At 43.8% G+C, this 26507-nt stretch overlaps 1 protein-coding gene across 1 annotated transcript in view; it reads right to left on the bottom strand.

Annotated features, from left to right (window-relative positions):
* Positions 1-26507, bottom strand: part of KCNQ3 (potassium voltage-gated channel subfamily Q member 3) — a 297565-nt gene that overhangs the window by 55710 nt on the left and 215348 nt on the right. Inside the window, exon 9 of the mRNA XM_073632266.1 lies at positions 14742-14768. Coding sequence (XP_073488367.1) covers positions 14742-14768 — 27 coding nt within the window. The remainder of the gene's footprint in view (positions 1-14741; positions 14769-26507) is intronic.

A 26507-nucleotide genomic window follows, 5' to 3' on the forward strand; every position in this document is an offset into this window, starting at 1 on the left:
ACTTTCGGCAAACGCTTGAAGTAGAACTTTCGGCAAATGTTAGGAATAGGAGGTTGTTGGTGATCGCAGTAAAATTCACATATTGTCTTTGCACCAAGAGTGCCTCTCCCAAACATACGATTCTAGGTTTGAAGTGCATAAAAAAAAAAAAAAACGAACTTGCTTGGAAAAAAAGCGTTCTAACGAACAGCGAGTGAACTACTGTAACGTGTGAGCCCATTCCCTTGTTACTCCCTGTTCTACTGTAAATAGCTCCTTCTCTGCTGGCGGAAGGTTAATCAATACGGGCTCAAAATATCAAAGCTGCGATTGCCTGCGGTTTTGCCCGCGGCACAGTCTGTTCCTTCCAGCTAATGATGTTAACAACTCTCCAGACCTTGATTACTCCATGACCACCGTGTGACTCCACGCCATGTCCTGGGCACTTTTCTCGAAATAAAATAACTTTCCATCTAATGATGCATCGTATAACGTTATAAACTTTCCGACCGCGTCATTGCCGCGTCAGCCGCTGACGCCAATCGTTCAGTGAATTGCGTTTATTGAAATGCGATTTTAAAAGCATTGTTCAAATTTTGTATGACTGTGTTTTTAGCAGTAAAGTGCTAAATTTGTATTAGAAATGAAATAATTTGATTTACTGAAAGGTTCCCTTGAAAATCATTCACAAATATGTTCAGAATCGAAAGTAAGAATTTCAAGGTCTTCACTAGGAGAAAGCTGTCGCAACAAAGGGTCAAACGTTCCGGTGCTATAATAGTTCAATAAAGAACAAAATATCGAATACATTCTGTGTCAAAGCTGTACTCCAGTCAAAGAGCCAAATTTGCAGATGAAATTCATACAGTGCCTTGAAAAAGTATTCATACCCCTTGAAATCTTCCACATTTTGTCATGTTACAACCAAAAACATTGTAGAGCCACCTTTCACTGCAATTACAGCTGCAAGTCTTTTTGGGGATGTCTCTACCAGCTTTGTACATCTGGAGTAATATTTTTGCCCATTCTTCTTTGCAAAGTAGCTCAAGCTCTGTCAGATTGGGTGGAGAGCGTCTGCGAACAGTAATTTCCAAGTCTTGCCACAGATTCTCAATTGGATTTAGGTCTGAACTTTGACTGGGCCATTCTAACACATGAATATGCTTTGATCTAAACCATTCCATTGTAGATCTGGCTGTATGTTTAGGGTCGTTGTCCTGCTGGAAGGTGAACCCCCGCTCCAATCTCAAGTCTTTTGCAAACAGGTTTTCTTCTAAAGCCTCGTACACACGATCGGACTTCAAACAAACTTTTCCGTGGATTTCTGTCCGAAGGGTGTTGGCCGTGAACTTGGTATGCATACACACGGCAGGACTTTTTCAGCCAACTTTCACCAAATCATGTGGTTTTTCAGCTCTTTACTGCCACCCTTTGGTCAACTTCTGTATTGTTGTCAGATCTTTTGCATTGGTTCTGAGCATACGTGTTTGTACTTTGGACTAAAGTGTACACACGATCGGACTAGCCGACATAGGACTTTTGTTGCAGAAAAGTTGGACTGTTTGCACAGCCAACATTTGTCCGCTGAAAACCGAAAAAGTTTCTCCGATGGAGCGTACACACGGTTGGATGTTGCCTGAAAACAGGTCATTTGCATGTTTGTTGTCAAAAAGTCTGATCGTGTGTATGGGCATTCGGATTGCCCTGTATTTGGCTCCATCCATCTTCCTATCAATTCTAACTGGCTTCTCTGTTCCTGCTGAAGAAAAGCATCCTCACAACATGATGCTGCCACCACCATGTTTCACGGTGGGGATGGTGTGTTCAGGGTGATGTGCAGTGTTAGTTTTCTGCCACACATAGCGTTTTGCTTTTAGGCCAAAAAGTTAAATTTTGGTCTCATCTGACCAGAGCATCTTCTTCCACAGGTTTGCTGTGTCCCCCACATGGCTTCTCGCAAACTGCAAATAGGGCTTCTTATGGCTTTCTATCAACAATGTCTTTCTTCTTGCCACTCTTCCATAAAGGTCAGATTTGTGGAGAGCACGACTAATAGTTGTCCTGTGGACAGATTCTCCCACCTGAGCTGTGGATCTCTGCATCTCCTCCAGAGTTACCATGGGCCTCTTGGCTGCTTCTCTGATGAATGCTCTCCTTGCCCGGCCTGTCAGTTTAGGTGGACGGCCATGTCTTGCTAGGTTTGCAGTTGTGCCATACTCTTTCCATTTTCGGATGATGGATTGAACAGAGCTCCGTAAGATGTTCAAATCTTGGGATATTTTTTTGTAACCTAACCCTGCTTTAAACGTCTCCACAACTTTATCTCTGACCTGTCTGGTGTGTTCCTTGGCCTTCACGATGCTGTTTGTTCATTAACGTTCTCTAACAATCCTCTGAGGACTTCACAGAACAGCTGCATTTATACTGAGATGAAATTACACACAGGTGGACTCTATTTACTAATTAGGTGACTTGTGAAGGCAATTGGTTCCACTAGATTTTAGTTAGGGGTATCAAAGTAAAGGGGGCTGAATACAAATGCCCCCCCCCCCCCCCCACACTTTTCATATATTTATTTGTAAAACATTTTGAAAACCATTTATCATTTTCCTTCCACTTCACAATTATGTGCCACTTTGTGTTGGTCTATCACATAAAATCCCAATAAAATACATTTACATTTTTGGTTGTAACATGACAAAATGTGGAAATTTTCAAGGCACTGTATAATATAGGAGCCATTTTACCTGCCAAAGCATTTCTGTCCATCCAGTGCTGCAATATACATAGCTTTATCACACAGCACAGCCCCGTTTATGTGAAAGCTGAATCCTCCAGGCTTCATGTGATCATTATATCATTGCTGATATAACCATCACATAACTGGGAGCCACTCTGATAGGTTTCCCAACATCAGTGTGGACACCAGCTTTCAATGACAGCCAGGATTTAGAGCCACCGGCTGCACAAAGTGTTGGCTAGTAGCTCTCAAAGCAGGGACATTTATTAATTAGTTCCAGACTTTGGGCCGGCTACACATGACAAAAAAAAGATCACTGTACCCAGGACGTGTCTAGCATGTTCTTTTTTTTTCTGCCCTGCCCCCACCTCAGTACACAGCAGAAAAGGCTGTCAGAAGAACAAGGGGACTTTTTGTCTTCTAAGGACCCAGGTTCCTGAGATAAGAGATGCTTCACAGGCTCAGCTATCCAAGATCCATTGTATCAGACACTGAAGACAGAGTTAAATGCCCTCTTTACCCCTTTATTAACACGGCCACGCTGACTTTTCCTTTTGATGCCTTCCAGGAATTACTTACAAGTATACTATAATGATGTTGCCAATTATCTAATGATTAATGCATATATTACCAAGATACGATGAGGACTGGTCCATGAAATTAAAATTAGTTGCAGAGATTAGGCAGAGGCAGTAAGTGACCTTTTATAAACTAATTAAACTGAATTATAGTATATATCATTTTCAATCTCACTAAAAATAACATAAAGGTTAAGTTCTATTAATACAGCTGAAAGTGGTCAGGCTTAAAGATACACTCGGCCAAAACTGAAAATAAGAAAAATCAGCCTGCATGCTCAAGGCTTGTATACCTTCAGACAAAACTTTAGCGCCATCCCACCTATTAAAATGGGGTTTGTTGGTGAGCAAAGTGAATTTGCTGTTTGGGTATTTCAATCCCATAGACTGAAATGGGATTGAATGTGGCCCGGGGGCCATAAGGTGCCCAGGTCTATGCCAGACCTGGGCATCTTATGGCCCCCCGGGCCACATTTGGCCTTTTGGCTGTTCCTACCTGGCCTGTGTGAGGGCAATCGGAAATTAGAAATCCCTGGATCTAGGCTGGTCAGTCACCAAGATGGCGGCGGCTCTGCTTCTGCCCTTGTTTGTCCACTGATCACCAAGATGGCAGCAGTTACACAACAAGGGTGGTGCCACCACTTAAGTGACATGGCAGGTGGACAACAAAGATGTGATGCAGGTGAGGGCGTGTGGGGAGGTGTTGCCAGGTCCCACTCTCCACCCAGGTAAGGGGGCAAAGCCTACATCCCCACTAGGAAGCTTTAACTTTGGCCTTGCTGCGGAAGTGGTGTCGCAATGAAGGGAATATATAAATACCCTCATGGAGTTCCCATTGACAGGCTGCCCTGCTGGCTGTATTTATGTTTGGCCCAAGGAGGTCTAGCTTACAATGTACATAAGGGTTGGTTCCCTTTATGGATTTGTATTTTATGTTTTATCAAGCAATACAATTAAAGTTATATTAAAGGCAAATTTTTTTTTTTTTAATACTATACTTACCTGCTCTGTGAAGTGGTTTTGAACAGCGCAGGCCCGATCCTCTTCTTCTGGGGTCCCCAGCCGGCGCTCCTGGTCCCTCCTTTCTGCCAACTCCCCCCCCCAGAGCAAACAGCTTGCTGTGGAGGCATCCGAGCAGGCTCGCTCCCTAACAGCTACCCTGCGTGTACATTCAGACACAGAGCCGCGGCTTGGCTCCGCCCACTCTCATTGGCTCACTGACTGTGATTGACAGCAGCTGGAGCCAATGCTTGGTAAACAGAGCTAGCTAGCTTCGTAAAAGCCTTACCAATGATAAACAGTGGAACCCATTCATTTAACAAAAAAAAAAAAAAATAAGTTTATGCCTTTTACTGTAGATTTATTTTGTTTTTTGTTTAAGTTTTTTTAGACAATGGAAAAAAAAAATCAGCAACCTTGGCTTTGTTCACACTTGCTAACAGTACTGATGCTTAACCAACACACCTATAGCGTTAATGCGCATTGTTTGGCGTGTTTAACGCATGTCAGAGGCACATTAGAAATGCACCCCAGATACACTATACGTGTTGTTTGGTGTGATTGACAGATGTTAAAATTTACCCCAGATGCCTCATTTTTTTAAATCTCACTGATACAGTTGTGCTCATAAGTTTACATACCCTGGCAGAATTTATGATTTCTTGGCCATTTTTCAGAGAATATGAATGATAGCACAAAAACTTTTCTTTCACTTATGGTCAGTGTTTGGCTGAATCCATATTTTTTTTCAGCCCGGGAAGAATTTACCCACTTCCTGACCAGTCCATTTTTTGCGATATGGCACTGCGTCACTTTAACTGACAATTGTCGTGCGGCGCTGTACCCAAACAAAATTGATGACATTTTTTTCCGCAAATAGAGCTTTCTTTTGGTGGTATTTGATCACCTCTGCGGTTTTAATTTTTTATGCTATAAACAAAAAAAGAGCAACAATTTTGAAAAAAAAAAACAATATTTTTTACATTTTGCTATAATAAATATCCCCCCCCCAAAAAAATTGAAAAAAAACAAATCTCAGTTCTCTTCCTCCTCAGTATAGGACAATATGTATTCTTCTACAAATTTTTGGTAAAAAAAATCCCAATTAGCATACATTGATTGGTTTGCGCAAAGGTTGTCACGTCTACAAAAGAGGGGATAGATTTAAGGCATTTTTATTATTTCTAATTTTTTTTTACTAATAATGGCGGCGATCAGCGATTTTTAGCGGGACCGCGACATTGCGGCAGACAGATCGGACACTTTTGACACTTTTTTTGGGACCAGGGACATTTATACAGCGATCAGTGCTATAAAAATGCATTGATTACTGTATAAATGGCAATCAGAGGGTTGAATGTTCCCTAGAGAGGTGTTTTCTAACTGTGTGGGGCGATGGGACTGACGGGGAGTAGAGAGAGATCGCTGTTCCTAATCACTAGAAACAGACAATCTCACTCTAATCCCCTGACAGAACGAGGATCTGCTTTGTTTACACTGGCAGATCCCCGCTCCACCTCTCTGTGGAGTGATCGCGGGTGGCCAGCGGACATCGAGTCCGCCGGACCCGCTGATTGGCTCCCCTCCGCTAGCGAATGGGTGCAAGACCACAGATCACCGTGTACGCGCCCGACGTACAATGACGGCGATTCGCGCAGCCAAGCCAACCTGCCGCAGTGTAACTGTGGCGGCTGGTCAGCAAGTAGTTAACATGGGTTTCCATTAAATATAAAAATAGTTCCCCTGAGCTAAAAGGGGATGGTGCTGCAGTGAATTCAGTCTTCTCAATGCCCGATGCCACCCTATTTGGCCATTCCCAACACCAGGAATCACACTTCTATTTTGGAATTGGAATGTCAATTTCTGATGCTCGGGACATTGCAGTTCCAACCTAGCAAAACGTGCGCCACACCATTAGTAAAGAGTCCAAGTAGGTTTATCTCATCATAACAATCCAATGTCTTTTCTGGTGTTTTAAGAGTCCATCAGGACTAAAATAATTATATAAACAAAGGAATAAAGAAATAAATATAAATGAATACAAATAGAGAAAAAAAAAAAAAAAAAAATCATGACAGGTATATTAAGTAGATATCTGACCCTGCCGGAGGGTACAGGGTTTTACAATCTCCCCGAATGTTAAAAATGAAGTTAAAACAAGGGTACTCGATACCGAGTACCTGCACGAGTACCCATGCAAATGTTCCCAATTCCCAAAAACTATACCTTTGCGGTGCGATTTGAGCCCATACAAAATGAATGGGTTTAAATCGCACTGCAAAGAATCACATGCGTTTTGAACAGGAATGCGGTGTGATTCCTGTCTGAATCTCATGTGGATTCCCCCACTGCTCCTGTGTGATACCAGTATAGAAGGACAGGGAAGTGCAGCAATGGGCAGTTTATTAAAAAAATGTAATCACAACTCACATGTTAAAAGTACATAATATATCTTTCATGTCAAATCCAAAACCACGGCCACTTGTGGTGCTCACAGGGCTGGAGGAGATGTAGAGGCGATCCTCCCCAAGCTGATATCACTTCTGCCCAGGGGTGGCCCGTCCTTTGTGGGCGCATGGGCGCCGCCCCCCCCCTATCCAGCGCCGCCGCCCTCCCTATCCATGCGCCCGGTTCCTTTCAGGATGCTGGGCACATGAATTCCTATGGCGGGGATGGGCGGGGGTGTGTTTTTTGAAGCACCTGATTAGAGCCAGAGGCTCTAATAGGCTTTAAAATAGGGTGGGCTCGGGGGGGGGGGGCAGAGTATTGCGTCTGGAGCCCACCCAGGTGTGTCGCAACAGCGAATGAATACAGTGATCTTCCTCCCGGCCAATCAGGTACCCATCGCCTGATTGGCTGAAAGGACAGGCGATCCTATTGGGCGCCTAGGAGGAGGGGAGGAGGGCACAAGCAAGGAGCAAGAAGCAAGGAGGAGAAGAGTCAGACAAAGGAGCTGCTGCCTGATGCCGCTCCTTGATGTCCGATCCCTGCAGCTGCCCAATGCCCAGATCCCTGTGCCACTCCTTGATGTCTTTTTTCTCCCACTCCTCTCCTCCTGCGTGCACTGCCGGAAGTGTAAAGCTAAGCAGCTGAATTTGATCATTCAGCTGCTGGGCTTCACACTTCCCACGGTGCACACAGGAAGAGAGGGGCGGGAGGAGAAGGAGCAGATTGGCTCTCCCCTCTCCCATCCATGAGTGTGAGGAGGGAGGAGGGAGGGGGAACTGTCAGTGCAGGCTCTGGGCTGTTGGAGGCAGAAAAAAAAAAAAGCCAGACGCCACTAAGAGCAAAGTCAAAAATGTCCAGTGTGCAGGAGGCCTTATAAATTAAAAGAGCAATAATACTAATAACATATAATTAATTAATATCAGTATTATTGTGATTATATATCATATTACCCTGATTGTTTATTTTAATACTATTTTGAGTGTGTTTCTGGCAGCTGCCTATTATACTTTGTATGATTGTTTATCATATTTTAATTATATTATATTTGTTTATGGTCTATATCAGCCCTCAAATTTTCCACTCGCCTACACGCATTTTGCGAGTGGAAAATGAGGGCTGGCGAGGAGCTGGGCTGCCTGGGAGTGGGAGGGGGGCGAGCACCGCCGGCGGGCGGGGTTGATCGGGAGCTGTTCTCCCAGCGATCGCCCAGGTGGAAGAGAGCATGGAGGAAGAGGAGAGCTGCTATATCACTGAGTGGTATAGCACACTGCAACAGCTTACATTGATATTGCCTCCGCTCTGCTCGCTGTCACACACAGCCCCGCCTCCTCATAACCCCGCGCCTGTGATAGACAGAATTTGGGTCCAGTGCTGGGATGTGTTCTGTCTATCACAGTCGCGGGGTTAGGAGGAGGCGGGTCTGTGTGTGACGGCGAGCAGAGCGGAGGCAATTTCAATGTAAGCTGTAACAGTGTGCTATTCGCACTCGGTGATCCCGTGGCACTCATCTTCCACCAGACATGATACAGCCACCCTCTCTCTTCCTCCACCCTGCTGAGGCTGCAATGTTGGGCACAGTGAGGCTGCAATAGGCACAGTGAGTCTGCAATGGGGGCACAGTCATAGCTTCCAACTGTCCCTGATTTCGAGGGACTGTCCCTGAATTTGAGTAATGTCCCTCTGTCCCTCTTTCCTCCTCATTTGTCCCTCATTTTGGTCTGAGCTTTATAGATGTAAATAAAAAAAAAGTTTTTATCTTTCAAAAAGTGTTTTCCAGTGCTAAACCTTTCATCCAATTTCTAAATTGCTGCATTTGTAAATTTTTAAAGCCAATATAAAAAGGAATAATAGTGGTAAAAAAAGCCCTTGTGGATTTAATTAACCTTTTTTGGGGGGTTAATTCTCCTTTAAGGGGGTGTGGCCTATGCCTACATACATTTGCTAGTAGATGTCCCTCATTCTCATCTCAAAATGTTGGGAGGTATGAGCACAGTGAGTCTGCAATGGGGGCACGGTGAGGCTGCAATGGTGGGCACGGTGAGGCTGCAATGGTGGGCACAGGTCACGCTGCAATGATGGGCACAGGTCACGCTGCATTGATGGGCACAGGTCACGCTGCATTGATGGGCACAGGTCATGCTGCATTAATGGGCACTGGCGAGGCTGTGCTGAGGGGAACTGATAAAGTTGTTGTTAATATTTATTTTTGCAACTTAATTCTGCATAAAACATTTAAGTGTAATTTCACGAGATAACTTATGAAGGCGTGATTAGGGGCAGTATTAGGGGCGGGGCAGGGTAGGGGTTGGGTCGGGCAACTGCTGGCGAGTAACTCTTGAGGCCTGGCTAGTAGCTCAGGACTTGAAATTTTGAGCCCTGGCCTATATCTAGACATGTGCATGATGAAAAAATGTGTTTTGTTTTGTTTAATTTTGATTGGTAATCTAGTTATTTAGTTTAGTTAAATTCGGCTGATTCATATTCAAAATTTTTACATTTTTCTTTGAATTTACCAATTTTTTTAGATTCTAAATGTTCGAATTGATAAATTTGGAATCGAAAACTTTCAACTTTTTTTTATTTTTTTAGATTCGAATGTGGCAAAGTGAACAAACAGAAGAAAAATCTTTATCAAATGATTACAATGACTCTTTAAATCAACTTTGGCTTAACTAAAACAGCATTATTTTGAAAATAGTACTCTAATAACACACACAGTCTTTGATTTCAGCAATATGTGTACAGTTAGAATTCGACTGGAGTTCAATGTAAAATTCAACTCGAATTTCAGTCCGAATTTCCGAAATTCGGACGAATTTTATTTCGTTATTCGGAGCATTCGGTATAATTTGTTTATATTGTAATTCAGGTATTCGATATATCCGAATCTCCAAATAACAAAAAATTTGTCTGAATATTAATTCGGAATGAAACTAACCGCACATGTCTATCTATATCATTCTTTTCACCCTGATGAAGGGGGCACTAAGAAATTCCCATAGCTTGTTTAATTGGTGTGATGAAATAAAGCTACTTTGACTTTTTCACCAGAGTGGAACACTTTTTCTACTATACTCTTTGCAGTCTGATGGACCGTAAACTTTAATACATTTTAGAATTAAAAAAACGGGACAATATATGCATGGAATTATCACTAAAAATAATCCTTTATTCGGGTGCTTTATGAGACAGGATTAGAAGGAGAAAAATGTTATAAATATATATATATATATATATATATATATATATATATATATAGCGGGGGAAATAAGTATTTGATCCCCATGCAGATTTTGTAATTAAGGATCTATAATTTTTTTTATCATAGGTGTATTTTAAAACACATGATACAGATGATATAAATTAAGTTGCAGTTCAGTGAGTGAAATAAATATTTGATCCCCAAGCAAAACATGACTTAGTACTTGGTGGAGAAACCCTTGTTGGCAAGCACAGAGGTAAGACATTGTAAAATATTGGATGAGAACTTTCTTCTCTATGCCAGAACACTAAAGGTGGGTCATGGATGGGTCCTCCAGCATGACAATGACCGAAAACGTACCGCCAAGGCAACAAAGGAGTGGCTCAAAAAGAAGCACATCAAGGCCATGGAGTAACCTAGTCAGTCTCCAGACCTTAATCCTATATAAAATTTATAGAAGGAGCTAAAACTTCAAGTTGCCAAGCGACAGCCAAAAAACCTTAAGGATTTAGAGAAGATCTGTAAAGAAGAGTGGACCAAAATCCCTCCTGAGATGTGTGCAAACCTGGTCACCAACTACAAGAAACGTCTGACCTCTGTGCTTGCCAACAAGGATTTCTCCACCAAGTACTAAGTCATGTTTTGTTTGGGTATCAAATACCTATTTCACTCACTGAACTGCAACTTAACTTATAGCATTTGTTTTATGTGTTTTTTTCTGGATTTTTGGTTGATATTCTGTCTCTATCATTTAACCAGTCCCAGAGCGGCCGGTCTCGCGCACCTGTGGAGGCGTGCAGCACGGCAACCGCGGTGTCACTGTTTTGCTAGGTCCACGGCTCTTTAACCATGTGATCGGCTGTGTCCAATCACAAACACGGAGATGCCGGTAATCAACGCTCCTCGCCTCACACTGACAGAGTGTGTGTCAAGGAGAGCCGATCAGCGGCATCTCCTCGCAGGGGGACATCTACACATGTAATCAGGGCACTGATCATGAGTGCCCTGATTATAATAAGGCGCCAACAGCCTCACCAGTGCCCACTATTGCCCAACAGTGCAAGCAATCAGTGCCCACCAGTGTCACCAATCAATGCCCACCAGTGCCAGCAATCAGTGCCCACAAGTACCACCAATCAGCGCCCATTAGTGATGACAGTCAGTGCTGGCTATCAGTGCCGCCCATCAATGCCCATCACTGCTGTCCATCAATGCCCATTAGTGTCGCCCATTAGTGCCACCCATCAATGCCCATTTGTGCCCATTAGTACCGCCTATCCTTGCCGCCTAACAGTGTCCATCAGTGCCGCCTATCAGTACTCATCAGTGCCACCTATCAGTGCCCAAAAGTGTTTAGTTTTAGTGCCTCCTCATCAGTGCCCATAGGTGCCGCCTCATCAGTGCCCAAAAGTGCCACCTCATCAATGCCCACCAGTTTAGCCTATTAGTGCCGCCTCATCAGCGCCCATCAGTGATGGAGGAAAATGTCTTAGTTACAAAATTTACTGACAGAAACTACGGTAAGTAAAAAAAAATGTTTTTTCAAAATGTTTGTTTTTTTTTGTTTTTTGTTTTGTAAAAAATAAAAAACCCAGCAGTAATTAAATACCACCAAAAGAAAGCTCTATTTGTGTGAAGAAAATTATAAAAATGTAATCTGGGTACAGTGTAGCATGACCGTGCAATTGTCATTCAAAGTGCGCCAGCTCTGAAAGCTGAAAAATGGTCTGGGCAGCAAGGGGGTGCAAGTGTCCAGTAGGTAAGTGGTTAAAATACACCTATGATAAAAATTGTAGACCCTTCATTTCTTTGTAAGTGGGCAAACTTACAAAATCTGCAGGGGATCAAATACTCATTTCCCCAACTGTATTCATATATATATATATTTATATTTATGAGACCAGCTTTAACCAGTCAGTCACTTAAAAAAAAAGATTATTTTCAAAAGTCCAGCCATGTGAAAGGCTCCGTGCAACATACAAGGACTTAATTAGACAGAAGAATGACTTTTCCGAGTGCCTTTGCTTAAACTTCTGGATAAATGTCAGAACATGTCCCCTTAATTACATTTCAATCACTAATCAATTGGATAATGATCAGACCTATCACAGCGACGGAGACCTGGCCTTCAAAGGAAATAACCCCATTGTCAGGAAATGTGTCATTGTCATCCTAACTAGGGCTCAATTTCTTAATTAAGATGTAACTCCAAAAGTAATTATGTATTTTATTTTCCAAGCCAAGAAGCAGAATATCTTGTCTGCAAAATCTCAGATGAAAATAAAATATATTCTATTATTACTGAGAAGTGGAACCAGAGTGCCACCTAGTGGCTAGTTGGATCGGGGAATAGAAAAAAAAATAAAAGAGAAGAAGAAGAGAGCGATAGAGGATGATAAAAGGAGGGATGGAAAGGCGAAGAGAGCTAGAAAGACAGAGGGATGAAGAGAGAGATGGAGAGAGAAAGGTATATGTATATATAAAGAGAGAGGGAGAGAGAGAAAGGCGGGAGGGATAGAGAGAAAAGGCTATATATAGAGAGGGGGGGGGGATAGATAGAAAAGGCTAGAGAGAGGGAGAGAGAGAGATGCAGAGAGAGGGATGGAGTGAGAGGGGGGGGGGATGGAGAGAGGGAGGAATGGAGAGAGAGAGGGATTGAGATGGATGCAGAGAGAGAGAGAGAGGAATAAAGAGGGATAGAGAGATGGGGGGGATCAAGAAGGATGGAGAGAGAGAGAGAGAGAGAGAGAGAGAGAGAGAGAGAGAGGAAGGGATCGAGAGGGATGCAGAGAGAGAGAGAGGGATAGAGAGAGAGAGTGATAGGGAAAGAGAGGGAGGGGGAGAGAGAGAGAGCGTGTGCAATGAGAGAGAGGGAGAGGGGGGCGATAGAGAGGTAGAGAGAGCAATGGAGTGAGACGGGGAGGGATAGAGAGGGATGGAGAGAGGGAGAGAGAGCGTGAGGGATAGAGAGAGGGGGAGGAGGGAGGAAGAGAGAGAGAGGGGGGAAGGGAAAGATAGAGAGAAAGAGGGAGAGATGCAGAGAGAGGGATGGAGCGAGAGGGGGGGGGGATGGAGAGAGGGAGGAATGGAGAGAGAGAGAGGGATTGAGATGGATGCAGAGAGAGAGGAGGAATAGAGAGAGGGATTGAGATGGATGCAGAGAGAGAGGAGGAATAGAGAGAGGGATTGAGATGGATGCAGAGAGAGAGGAGGAATAGAGAGAGGAATAAAGAGGGATAGAGAGAGGGGGGGATCAAGAAGGATGGAGAGAGAGTGAGAGAGAGAGAGAGAGAGAGAGAGAGAGAGAGAGGGAGAGAGAGAGAGGGAGAGGGAGAGAGAGAGGGAGAGAGAGAGAGAGAGGGAGAGAGAGAGAGAGAGGGGGGGGAGAGAGAGGGAGAGGGAGAGAGAGAGGGAGAGGGAGAGAGAGAGAGGGAGAGAGAGAGGGAGAGAGAGAGAGAAAGAGCGTGTGCAATGAGAGAGAGGGAGAGGGGGGGCGATAGAGAGGTAGAGAGAGCAGACGGGGAGGGATAGAGAGGGGTGGAGAGAGGGAGAGAGAGCATGAGGGATAGAGAGAGGGGGAGGAGGGAGGAAGAGAGAGAGAGGGGGGAAGGGAAAGATAGAGAGAAAGAGGGAGAGATAGAGAAAGAGGGAGTGAGAGAGAGAGACAGAGAGGGGGGAGAGAGAAGGGGGAGAGATAGAGAGAGGGGGGAGAGAGAGAGAAGTGAAAGGGGAGGGAGAGAGAGAGAGACAGAGAACGGGGAGAAAGAGGGAGGGAGAGCGAGAGAGAGAGGGGTGTAGAGAGAGAGAGAGAGAAAAGGAGAGAAAGGGGGAAAAAATATGCTAGAAGGAGGGAGGGGGATAGGAAGGAAGGAGAGAAGGAATGTGAGAGAAAGAATTAGAAAGAAAGAATGAAAGAAAAGTAGGTAAGAAAGAAAGAAGAGAGAGAAAGAGAAAGAAGGAGGGAGAAGGAGGGAGGAGGGAAAGAGAGAAAAAGCGAGGAGGAGGATGGAGGGAGAGAGAGAAAGAGCAAGAGGAGGAAAAAGGGACACAGGAAGAGGGAGGAAGAGAAAGTGAATGAGAGGAAGGAAGAAGGGAGAGAAAGAGCAAGGAGGGAGAAATGGAAAGCAGAGAGAGAGAGAGAGAGGAAGAAGGCAAAGAGAGGAAGAGGGAGGAAGGAGGGAGTGAGAGAGGGAGAAAGAAGAGAAGCGAGATGGAGGGAGAGGAAGCACAAGAAGGAATGAAAGCGAGCGAAAGAGAAATAAAGGAAGGGAAAGGAGGAGGATGAAATGAAAGGATGGAGGGAGGATAGAGTTATAATTCATTAGAAAAATCCCTCAGCATGGTCTAATTACAAATAAATACCTATTTTTACATTTGATATCTATATTCTAGATAGATAGATAGATAGATAGATAGATAGATAGATAGATAGATAGATAGATAGATAGATAGATAGATAGATAGATAGATAGATAGATAGATATAACAGAGGTACAAGAACCTGATGAAAACCCCTTTATTAATGAATATGGAGGCAGAATGCCACCTAGTGGCCAGTAGCGGGGGGACACCGGACTAATTGACATACAGTATTTATAGACATATGAACAGTTCCAGTAGAAATCTTGTATTCCAAAACTCTGAGCTGTAAATATTACCTGACATCACATGTACATTTGGTTCCTTGCTGTGGCTACGTCAATTATTTATAACCAGAACAGCACAAAGCCAAGAATACAGAACATTTTCAGCTTTGGGAAACATAAATCATTTAAAATGAAGTTTACTGACATACCTAGCAGCTCCATCCATCGGCTCCTTCCTTCAGACGAAAGCAAGAAAGGGGAAAAAAACACACACACACGTTAAATCCAGCTCATCCACGGGTTTTCCTCCATATGTGCAATATGAAGAGCTGCCACACTCCCAGCACCCCTGTAGGATTGCACAATACTGAACATAAAAAGTAAAAGTGTGTTTTATGTCGGGGAGATTCTGACAATCTATGAGCTGGTTTCCTGCCGGCTGCCTGCTTTGAGTAGAGAAATAAAAGATGTTTTGAAGCTAAACTGCAATACACAGCTGAAATACATCTACGGGAACGCAAAAAGGACTAAGATTTCTGTCCGGCCACCATTCTTATACACATTGTCTAATGGCAGTTCCTTACTGTGTTTGGTATTGCTATTTTATATTGTTTTCCATTTTTACTTGAAAACGCAATAAAAATGATTGAAACAGTTCTGTTTGGCTAGTTTCATGATTTACACATTCCAGCATTATCATCGCTCTGTCTCAAATGCTGCTCTATTCATTGACATACCTCCTTAGACCCAGCCTGTCTGGACAGTATGCATAGCTCCCAACTGTCCCTGATTTGGAGTGACTGTCCCTGATTTGGAGCAATGTCCCTCTGTCCCTCTCCCCCCTCCCCCCATTTGTCCCTCATTTTGATCTATATAGTTGTATACAAAATGCACTTTTTATCTTTCAAAAAGTGTTTTCCAGTGCTAAACCTTTTATCCAATTTCTAAATTGCTGCATTTGTACATTTTAAATGCCAATATAAAGGAATAGTAGTGGTTAAAAAAAAGTCCTTGTGGATCTAATGAACTTTTTTTTTTGGTTAATTCTTCTTTAAGGGGGTGTGTCAGGGGGCGTGTCCTTTGCCTACATACGTTTCTTAGTAGGTGTCCCTCATTCCCATCTCAAAATGTTGGGAGGTATGAGTATGGTCACCTGCTGACTTGGCACCTGGGCCCTCTTAATAGCATTATGGGCTGGCCCCTGGGCAAAGTAATGCACTGGGGCCCCTTCCTGCCCCAATTTACACACCTACTCTCAAGAATTAAAGTATACATGGTTGATAGAATTAAACATACATTTATTAGTACTTTCAATAAAATTGAATTTAAACAATAAGAAAACATGCCATCAATCAAAGACTAATCCACACAAAGTGCACAGTATTGGGGGGGGGGGGGGGGGGCAGAGGAGTCAGGAGGGCACAATACTGGGATCAGGAGGACACAGTACAAGGGGACACAGTACAGGGGGAGTCAGGAGGGCACAATACTGGGATCAGGAGGGCACAGTACAGGGGGAGTCAGGAGGGCACATTACTGGGATCAGGAGGGCATAATACAGGGGGAATCAGGAGGACACAATACTGGGATCAGGAGGGCACAGTACAGGGGGAGTCAGGAGGGCACATTACTGGGATCAGGGGGGCACAGTACAGGGGGAGTCAGGAGGGCACAATACTGGGATCAGGAGGGCATAGTACAGGGGGAATCAGGAGGGCACAATACTGGGATCAGGAGGGTACAGTACAGAGTACAGGGGGATTCAGGGGGGCACAATATTGGGATCAGGAGGGCACAGTACAGGGGGAGTCAGGAGGGAACAATACTGGGATCAGGAGGGCACAGTACAGCTTCTAGGACACTGCCCAAGACACGGCCATACCCAGACAGCTTAGTAAAAAAATGTGGCTATCCCAGCAAATCCGGGACAGTTGGCAAGTATGATGTAATGCAAGATTATCACGGGGCCCCCATGCACCTGGGGACCCTGGGCGATGCCCAAGGGAGCCCATGCATTAAGACAGCTCTGTTTGGCACCATCCTCGGGCAGCTTAACTCTTCATTCAAACACAGAAGTTGAATCCAACACAATTTTTCTTCAGCATGTAGGCAAGTGCCTATTTTTTGTCCTCATTCTGTTGTGTTGTCCCATGTTTCTGCATTTCCAGTGTGATGTCTCTTGAAGGCAGTATACAACAAAAAAAACAAACATTTTTTTAAATTGCAGCTTACCAATTCCTATGCAAAGGCTGCACTCATTTTCTTGAATTTTCATCTGGTGATCTGGCCAGCAAATGTTTTTCAAAAACTCAATCTCTCCAGCAGAATTTATCAGTTTAATACAAAACCTTTATCTTAAAAGAAAAAACAGCTGCTGTAACTGATTATAAAGCATGAGCTGGAGTTTGGCTTTGATTGGTTAGTTTAATTAAATCTGCTAGTACATCTAACACTCCCCCCCCCCCCCAGACCGACAATGCTGCTGTCTGCTGTGCCACCTGTGTGCTCGTTCCTCTGGGGGGGGGGGGGGGGGTCACTTTAATACAGGTGGTGTGTTACCGGATAGATCACCAGGAGAAAACAAAGCCAAAGAAAGGAAAACGAATGCAGCCACTACATCTAATGATTGGTAAGCTGCAATATATTCAATGCTTGGTTCTGGACTTATTACTGTTTTAAGTATCTGGCTGATTCCTGTCAGGTTGTGGGTGACTACTTTCTCTGCAGTGTCACATCCTGTCTGTAGTTTGAGTATAAATATATCTGCAGGCTGAGCTGTTTCTCCATGCCTTCTAGAATGTAGTGGGCTGCAAGGGACAGACACGCAGCCTGAACATGTATGTAGTCTCAATCAATCCCTGGGGGAGAAAGCTCAGTAGGTGGCTGGGGGTGTGCATACAGTGCCTTGCAAAAGTATTCACCCCCTTGGCTTTGTACCTATTTTGTTACATTACAGCCTTTAGTTCAATGTTTTTTTTTTTAAATCTGAATTATACGTGATGGATCAGAACACAACAGTCTAAGTTGGTGAAGTAAAATTAGAAAAATATATACATAACACTATTTTTCAGAAATAAAAAAATGATAATTGGCATGTGCGTATGTATTCACCCCTTTGTTATGAAGCCCATAAAAAGCTCTGATGCAACCAATTACCTTCAGAAGTCACATAATTAGTGAAACGATGTCCACCTGTGTGCAATCTAAGTGTCACATGATCTGTCATTACATATACACACCTTTTTGAAAGGCCCCAGAGCCTGCAACACCTAAGTAAGAGGCACCACTAACCAAACACTGCCATGAAGACCAAGGAACTCTCCAAACAAGTAAGGGACAATGTTGTTGAGAAGTACAAGTCAGGGTTAGGTTATAAAAAAATATCCAAATCTTTGGTGATCCCTAGGAGCACCATCAAATCTATCATAACCAAATGGAAAGAATATGGCACAACAGCAAACCTGCCAAGAGACGGCCACACACCAAAACTCACAGACCGGGCAAGGAGGGCATTAATCAGAGAGGCAGCACAGAGACCTAAGGTAACCCTGGAGGAGCTGCAGAGTTACACATCAGAGACTGGAGTATCTGTACATAGGACCACAATAAGCCGTACGCTCCATAGAGTTGGGCTTTATGGCAGAGTGGCCAGAAGAAAGCCATTACTTTCAGCAAAAAACAAAATGGCAGGTTTTGAGTTTGCAAAAAGGCATGTGGGAGACTCCCAAAATGTATGGAGGAAGGTGCTCTGATCTGATGAGACTAAAAATGAACTTTTTGGCCACCAAAGAAAACGTTATTGCCCTGTACACACGATAGGATTTTCCGACATCAAAATCCATGTTTTTTTCAGACGGATGTTGCCTCAAACTTGTCTTGCATACACACGGTCACACAAAGTTGGTCGGAAATTCCGAACGTCAAGAACGCGGTGACAAACAACACGTACGACGAGCTGAAAAAAATGAACTTCAATAGCCAGTGCTGCTCTTCTGTTTGATCCCGAGCATGCGTGGCACTTTGTGCGTCCGAATTGTGTACGCACGATCGGAATTTACGACAACGGATTTTGTTGTCGGAAAATTTGAGAACCAGCTCTCAAATATTGTGTGATGGAAATTCCAATGGAAATCGTCCGATGGAGCCTACACACGGTCGGAATTTCCGACAACAAGCTTCTATCAAACATTTTCCGTCGGAAAATCCTATTGTGTGTACAGGGCTCAAGGCTGGCGCAAACCCAACACATCACATCACCCAAAGAACACCATCCCCACAGTGAAACATGGTGGTGGCAGCATCATGCTGTGGGGATGTTTTTCAGCAGTCAGGACTGGGAAACTGGTCAGAGTTGAGGGAAAGATGGATGGTGCTAAATACAGGGATATTCTTGAGCAAAACTTGTACCACTATGTGTGTGATTTGAGGCTAGGATGGAGGTTCACCTTCCAGCAGGACAATGACCCCAAACACACTGCTAAAGCAAAACTTGAGTGGTTTAGGGGAAACATGTAAATGTGTTGGAATGGCCTAGTCAAAGCCCAGACCTCAATGCAATAGAAAATCTGTGGCCAGACTTAAAAATTGCTGTTCACAAGTGCAAACCATCCAACCTGAAGGAGCTTGAGCAGTTTTGCAAGGAGGAATGGGCAAAAATCCCAGTGGTAAGATGTGGCAAGCTCATAGAGACTTATCCAAAGCGACTTGGAGCTGTGATAGCCGCAAAAGGTGGCTCTACAAAGTATTGACTTTAGGGGGGTGAATAGTTATGCACATTTACTTTTTCTGTTATATTGTCCTATTTGTTTTTTGCTTCACAATATAAAAAAAAACATCTTCAAAGTTGTGGGCATGTTCTGTAAATTAAATGATGCAAATCCTCAAACAATCCATGTTAATTCCAGATTGTGAGGCAACAAAACAGGAAAAATGCCAAGGGGGGTGAATACTTTTGCAAGGCACTGTAAATAGTCTGAGTCCTGGAGCAGCAGGGTCCTGTCCAGGAGGAAAGGTTCTTTCTGAGCAGCACAGCTGAAGTTCTACTTGTGCTCATCAAGGTCCCAGCTTTGCTTAGCTGGTGGGGGGCTACTTGCTGCGAATCTCTGCAGCTAAAAGGGGATTTCACTGAGGATCTGGTCTGGAGAGTTCAAGGAAAATATATCTGGCTGATATTGAAAGGAGGCATCCAGGTATCCAGGGACATTGTGAGTACAGACCTGAGTGAAGGATCCTTGTGACTGTTGCTGCTATCCCTAGCGCATCTAAACTAGTGCTTGCCTGGCCAGGGATATTTCTGATGGTGTCTCTAGTGCTGTCCACCATTGCTGGGTCTTTGTTAGAGGGAATGTCTCAAGAAATAGTAATAAGGAGGAAAGAGTCTTCCAATCGCTGCTCAGTGTTCATGGAGTATCCCACAGCTCCCTACGCCCTACCCAAGTTGTTCAGCAATAAATTTGAAAAAGGCAAACCGTAGACTGTGCACTCAGCCAGAAGAGTGACTGTTGTTGTGTGCCTGGCTGCCATTGCACAAATTTGGGGAAAGAACATGAGGCAAACCAGGGGGCGAGTGCTACATGTGCAAGAGGTTGCAAGCAGTAGGGTGGGTAGGCTTTACCGCCACACCCATGCATCCATGGGGAACCGCTTTTCTGTGCTGACAGCACGCTCATTGAGCACTCCCAGCACAGTGACTAAGCTGTTGTGGCCTGCACTCATTCATTGTTTACCATCTGGAACTTTCAATCATGTGGCTGCTGTTAAAGCCAATCACAGCAGTTACATGAGAGGAAAGCCTGCCTCCGCTTCCCAACACTCAGATTCCCTTTTTTTTGCTCCCTTCCCCTGACCTGACCGAATGCTCCCACTTCACAGATGCTTACTTATCTTGAACAATGGCTGCAGTTCCCCCTGTTTGTTTACATCCAGTGGTGCATATCCTTACTGTCTGCACATTACAGTTTTATAGACTGCTACAAGACCCTCTCTGATCATCTCTAGCCTAGGAACACAGTCCAGTAGAAGTCAAGGGGGCACTAATGCGCAGGCTTGGCCAAAACAGTGAAGATTTGCAGTGCTGGATGTAAACAAACAGCAAAAGCGTAAACGTCAGATCAAAGTAAGCATACATCTGTTTGCAAAATGACATTTCCCAGATGGTTGTTTTGTTTATAAACAAATCCACTGGCGATTCCCCTCATCTATACCAGACCCATATCCTAGATAAGGATTTGGCACAGATTGCAAAGGGAGACCTGGCAAAAACAAACTATAAAAAAAAAGTGTGGTGCTTTTCCTAAAAATATATACTCAGTCTTTTTGAGGGCCTGATATGGACTTTAAGGGGAACCTTATGCTATAAAAAAAAAAAGGGTGGGGTCCCCCAAATATCCATATCAGACTTCTATCGGAGCATGCAGCCTGGCTGGCCAAGAAAGGAAAGGGGATTGTGAGCGTGTGTCCCCCCTACCTCCTGGACCATACCAGGCCACATGCCCTAAACATGGGGAGGGTACCTTGCCAGCATGGACTGGCCCCAATGTTGATGAGGACAAGGGCCTCTTCTCCACATCTTTGGCTCGATCAATGTGGGGGTCTGCGGGGGGGGGGAGTTACCATTATCTAAAAAAAGGGGTCCCGCGATATCTGGGCCCCCCTTCTTCTGGATGCGCTCTAGCATCCAAAGGACCCTGTGCATCAGCACAACGGGAAGTACTCATTTAATGGGGTAGTAACACAGCTACCTAATTAATGATTTGCGGCAGCCAGAGGTTCGCTTTGATGGGGAAGGGGGCGGCTCAAACATTCTTTTTAGTTCATCCATTTGGCAAACAACTAAAGTTTGCACGACTCCTGAGCAGACACAAAGGTGAACCCCATCCGTAATGCCAAGTAGAAACTGGAAATACATACATTTGCTTTAAGTCAGCCCATAGACAATACTACCCCCTGTTCTCTGACATCTTTTCTAGCTTAAAACTAGGAGATTTTGGACTTTACTGGTACCAAGAGAAGGACGGCCACATTTAGTTAGGATAAAAGAGCAATATTTATAAAAAAATAAAAAAATAAAAAGATTAATAAGACCATGTATTCATGTTAACATAGGACAATATCTGCCATGTATTAAAAACCAACATGTCTTTGCTAAATATTCCAAGAGGTCAACGTGTTTCGCATATTCACTTCCTCAGGACCTCAATATCTTGGCAGCAAAGAGATTTGGCCTATCCAAGAGAAAAATTACAATATTCAATACATGGATATATGTCAGAGATCTAAGCAGCATGCTGTGTCTCATATAGCCACTTACGCATCATCCCAAGAACGTTGCACAAAGATGGTGGAACATCATATGTGGACAAATTATATTATGTAGGGCTGAGAAATAACATACATGGTATACACAAGTTATCTGTGGACAGATAAGCAAGTGTGAATATTGGGGCATAGTTATAACGTGTACACAGTTGGTCTGTTATCTATTAGCTACTTATCTGTCCTTATCTTTTTGAACATAGGGCCGTACTTGTGTATACCATATATGCTATTTCGCAGCCCTACATAATATAATTTGTCCACAAATGATGTTCCACCATCTTTGTACAACACTCTTGGGGTGATGCGCAAGTGGATATATGAGACACAGCATGTTGCCTAGATCTCTGACATATATCAATGTATTGATTATTGTAATGTTTTTTCTCTTGGATAGGTCAAATCTCTTTGCTGCCAAGATATTGAGGTCCTGAGGAAGCGACTATGCAAAACGCGTCAATTTCTTGGAATATTTAACAAAGACATGTTGGTTTTTCAATATATGGTGGATATTGTCCTATGTTAACATGAATACATTGTTTTATTAATGTTTTTTACATTTCTGTAACAAATATTGCTGTTTTATCCAAACTAAATGTGGCTGTCCTTCTCTTGGTACCAGTAACATCCAATATCATCTCCTAGTTTTTTGGTATACATTTCGTATGGATGAGGTACCCCTTATATAGCCCTATTCTCTTCTTGTATCTTTTCTAGCTTGTTCTTTTCACACTGTTCAGCCTATAGACAAAGATGAGTGAGGAAGTCTGCAGGCACCTCCAGCATTAGAATGGCGGGGGGAGGGAATGGTAGCAGTTTTCTTGCAATCACTATTATTCCTGAGAAGCCTTGCTCAGTGGAGTCCCATATCTAAAAGTAAACAACCCCCAACCAAGAGTGGAGATTTCAAATCCCCAGAACGCTGGACCGGCTGCGTGGGCACTGACAGCTCAGTATCCCGGGAGGTGAGTACAGTGGGGACCAAGGGGGAGGAGGTAGGATGTTAGCTCACCTTTACATTTTCTGTTGCAATGCAGCGAAATCATATTCAACGTGCAACAATTCTCATTCATCCACAACCACCAATCATAGTTTATTAGGCCCATAAAACTTAAAAACCCCCTGCCATTTTTATTGCTCAAAAATAAAACGCACCTTATGCAATGCATAGGAGCAAGCAGGCACTTGTAGAATGTCTGCATGGGACTGTCCTATGGGAAAATAGTAGCTCCTCATGTATCAAAGTATTGTCTGGATTGGACAAACTGTCCACAGAGCTGCGGCAGCAACTGACATAAAAATGACTTGGCTGCTGCGGCATGGAAAAAATTTCTTATAATACAATTATTGTCATGTGACCAGATATACACTCACCGGCCACTTTATTAGGTAAACCTTGCTAGTACCGGGTTGGACCCCCTTTTGCCTTCGGAACTGCCCTCATTCTTCGTGGCATACAGTGCCTTGAAAAAGTTTTCACACCCCTTGAAATTTTCCACATTTTGTCATGTTACAACCAAAAACGTAAATGTATTTTATTGGGATTTTATGTGAAAGACCAACACAAAGGTTTTTTTTTTTACTAAAGGCATCTCCACTGTGCACTTCCAAGTGCACTGTAAGTGCCCTTGAAGTGCACTTGGAAGTGCAGTCGCTGTAGATCTAAGGGGGACATGCAAGGAACATAAAAAACAGAATTTTTGCTTGCACATGATTGGATGATAAAATCAGCAGAGCTTCCCCTGATTTCAGCTCTTCCCCTCAGATCTACAGCGACTGCACTTCCAAGTGCACTTGCAGTGCACTTGTGTTGCAGAGTGGATTTGCCTTTAGTAAATCATCCCCAAAGTGCCACATAATTGTGAAGTGGAAGGTAAATATAAATGATTTTCAAAATTTTTTACAAATAAATATCTCAAAAGTGTGGGGTGCATTTGTATTCAGGCCCCCTGAATAGTCAATACTTTGTAGAACCGCCTTTTACTGCAATTACAGCTGCAAGTCTTTTTGGGGATGTCTCTACCAGCTTTGCACATCTAGAGAGTGACATTTTTGCCCATTCTTCTAGTAGGTTTGTAGGTTTGCAGTTGTGCCATACTCTTTCCATTTTCGGATGATGGATTGAACAGAGCTCCATGAGATGTTCAAAGCTTGGGAATTTTTTTTTTTATAACCTAACCCTGCTTTAAACTTCTCCACAACTTTATCCCGGACCTGTCTGGTGTGTTCCTTGGCCTTCATGATGCTGTTTGTTCACTAAGGTTCTCTAACAAACCTCTGAGGGCTTCACAGAACAGCTGTATTTATACTGAGATGAAATTACACACAGGTGAACTCTATTTACTAATTACGTGACTTGTGAAGGCAATTGGTGCAACTAGATTTTAGTTAGGGGTATCAAAGTAAAGGGGGCTGAAAACAAATGCCCCCCACACTTTTCAGATATTTATTTGTAAAACATTTTGAAAACCATTTATCATTTTCCTTCCACTTCACAATTATGTGCTACTTTGTGTTGGTCTATGACATAAAATCCCAATAAAATACATTTACATTTTTGGTTGTAACATGACAAAATGTGGAAAATTTCAAGGCACTGTATATAGGAGCCGTTTTACCTGCCAAAGCATTTCTGTCCACCCAGTCCTGCAATTTTCTCCACGAGGGCGTGTACGGATGTAAAGGGGAGAGGACACGTGTGAGAGAGCTCCAGCTTCCAGGCTGCACTATCCTGGTCATTTCCCCTGTCCTAGGAGCCATCCGTTGAAGCAAGGGTAGCCACAGGGTCCTGTACAGCTAAGAAACAGCCGCCTCCTAAGGTCCTGAGCTCCCCTGCACTCACACGTGCGGCGGCCATCTTACCTCCAGGGACAGCGCGGGCTGTGTCACTACAGACAGACCTGTGGCTGCTGCTGGATATGGAGCGAGACGGAGGAGACCTTCAGAAAACTACAGGTATGAAACAGCCAGAAGCAGCAACCTCCACAGCAGCTATCCTGGCGGCTATAGAGGAGAGCAAAATGCTGGTGATGGGTAGGATTGATACGCTGGCCACGGAGTGCGGGCTTATCAGTAAGGACCTGGACAAGTTCAGGGGCCGTGTTACATCTGAAGAAAATCGCATTTCTGATATAGAAGATGCTGCGGTCATCACTAACCAAAATTTTGCTGAGCTACAACGCATGGTGAAAGTATTGATGGCGCAGTCTGAGGATTCCGAAAATAGATTACGCCGCAACAATGTGCGAGTGGTGGGTCTCCTAGAAGGGGCGGAGGGCCTGAACCCTGCCAGTTTTGCTGAAAAAGTGTTTAAAGATATCCTGAATTTACAGCAAGTCTCCTCTGCTTACATCGTGGAGCGCGCACACAGAGTCCCGGCTGGTCCGAGACCTCAGAGTGCACCGCCTAGGCCGTCCCTGGTTCATTTCCTGAAATATCGCAACAGAGACCTCATCCTTCCCGAAGCCAGGAAAAAGCTGCAGCTCAGATTTGAAAATACTACATTACATTTCTTTCCAGGTTTTACACCGGAGTTGCAGAGGTGTTGCCGCACTTTCGTGGAGGTACAGAAAAGACTGTGAGAAAAAGAGCTCAGCTATGGCATGCTGTACCCCAGCCAACTCTGTGTTTAATATCGGGGCTCAGTGAAGTTTTTTGAAGTTCCTTTGGATGTCTCTGATTGGCTGGATACCCTGGATTAGGTTTTTCTTGAAGAGGAACAGGTTTAATTTTTTGTTTCTTGTGGTCCTGCATCATACAAGCCTGTATGCTTATTATTGTGTGTTTTCTCAGCATGTTTACCTCGTATGAGGTATTATTTTAGGTTATATATCCTGGCAGTAATTGCTTATTGAAGAGACCCCAATATGTTACTTGCATTTCACGATTACCTGGAGTTCTGACAGTCTGTGTGAAGTTCGGAGTTCTCGCTACCAAGTTTTTGGGTGTTCAAGAACTGCACTTGCGTGGTCAGACTTGACTCTTCCCCCTCCAAACACCCTTTTTTCTTCTACCGGAATGTATGGAGTGACACTTGAAGTGTGCCACAGTTTCGAATTTTTTATTTTGGGATTAAGTCCGCCAGCTGGTTTAGTGTGTTTTTTTTTGCTGGCGAGACAGGGACTGCAGGACTTTCTGATTGGGTTTTTTTGAGTTTTTATTTTTTTGTTTTTCTCCTTTTTTGTTCTTTCATACATTTCTTACCACTCCTGCGTGAGTGGATTTGAGGATTTGAGGAGCCAAGTTCCTCCCTGGTTACGGAGGGTGGCATCCAGAAACAAGCTGTATGGCAATGTTATGTGTGTTGTAGTTTTACTTGTATTCTTCAGCGCAGGGTGTGCATCTCCGTGGCCCTGGACCTTATTTTTGAACCTAGGCTTCCATCTTGTGGCCTTTTTGAAAATTACAGTCATGTCTGTAGAAGTTAGAGTTATTTCCTGGAATGTCAGGGGATTGAATTCTAAATTTAAGAGGGCCCTGATGTTAAAATACTTACATGCCCGTCATCCCCACATCATGTTCCTACAAGAGACCCATCTGCTGGGGAGTAAGATTTTGGCTATGAAACGTCCCTGGATGCACAGAGCCCTACATGCTACCTTCTCTTTTTATGCTAGAGGTGTGTCCATATTACTACATAGATCATTGCCTTGCTCTATAGA

The sequence above is a fragment of the Aquarana catesbeiana genome, linkage group LG05 (genome assembly GCF_042186555.1).
Source record: "Aquarana catesbeiana isolate 2022-GZ linkage group LG05, ASM4218655v1, whole genome shotgun sequence".
NCBI classification, from domain to species: Eukaryota; Metazoa; Chordata; class Amphibia; order Anura; family Ranidae; genus Aquarana; species Aquarana catesbeiana.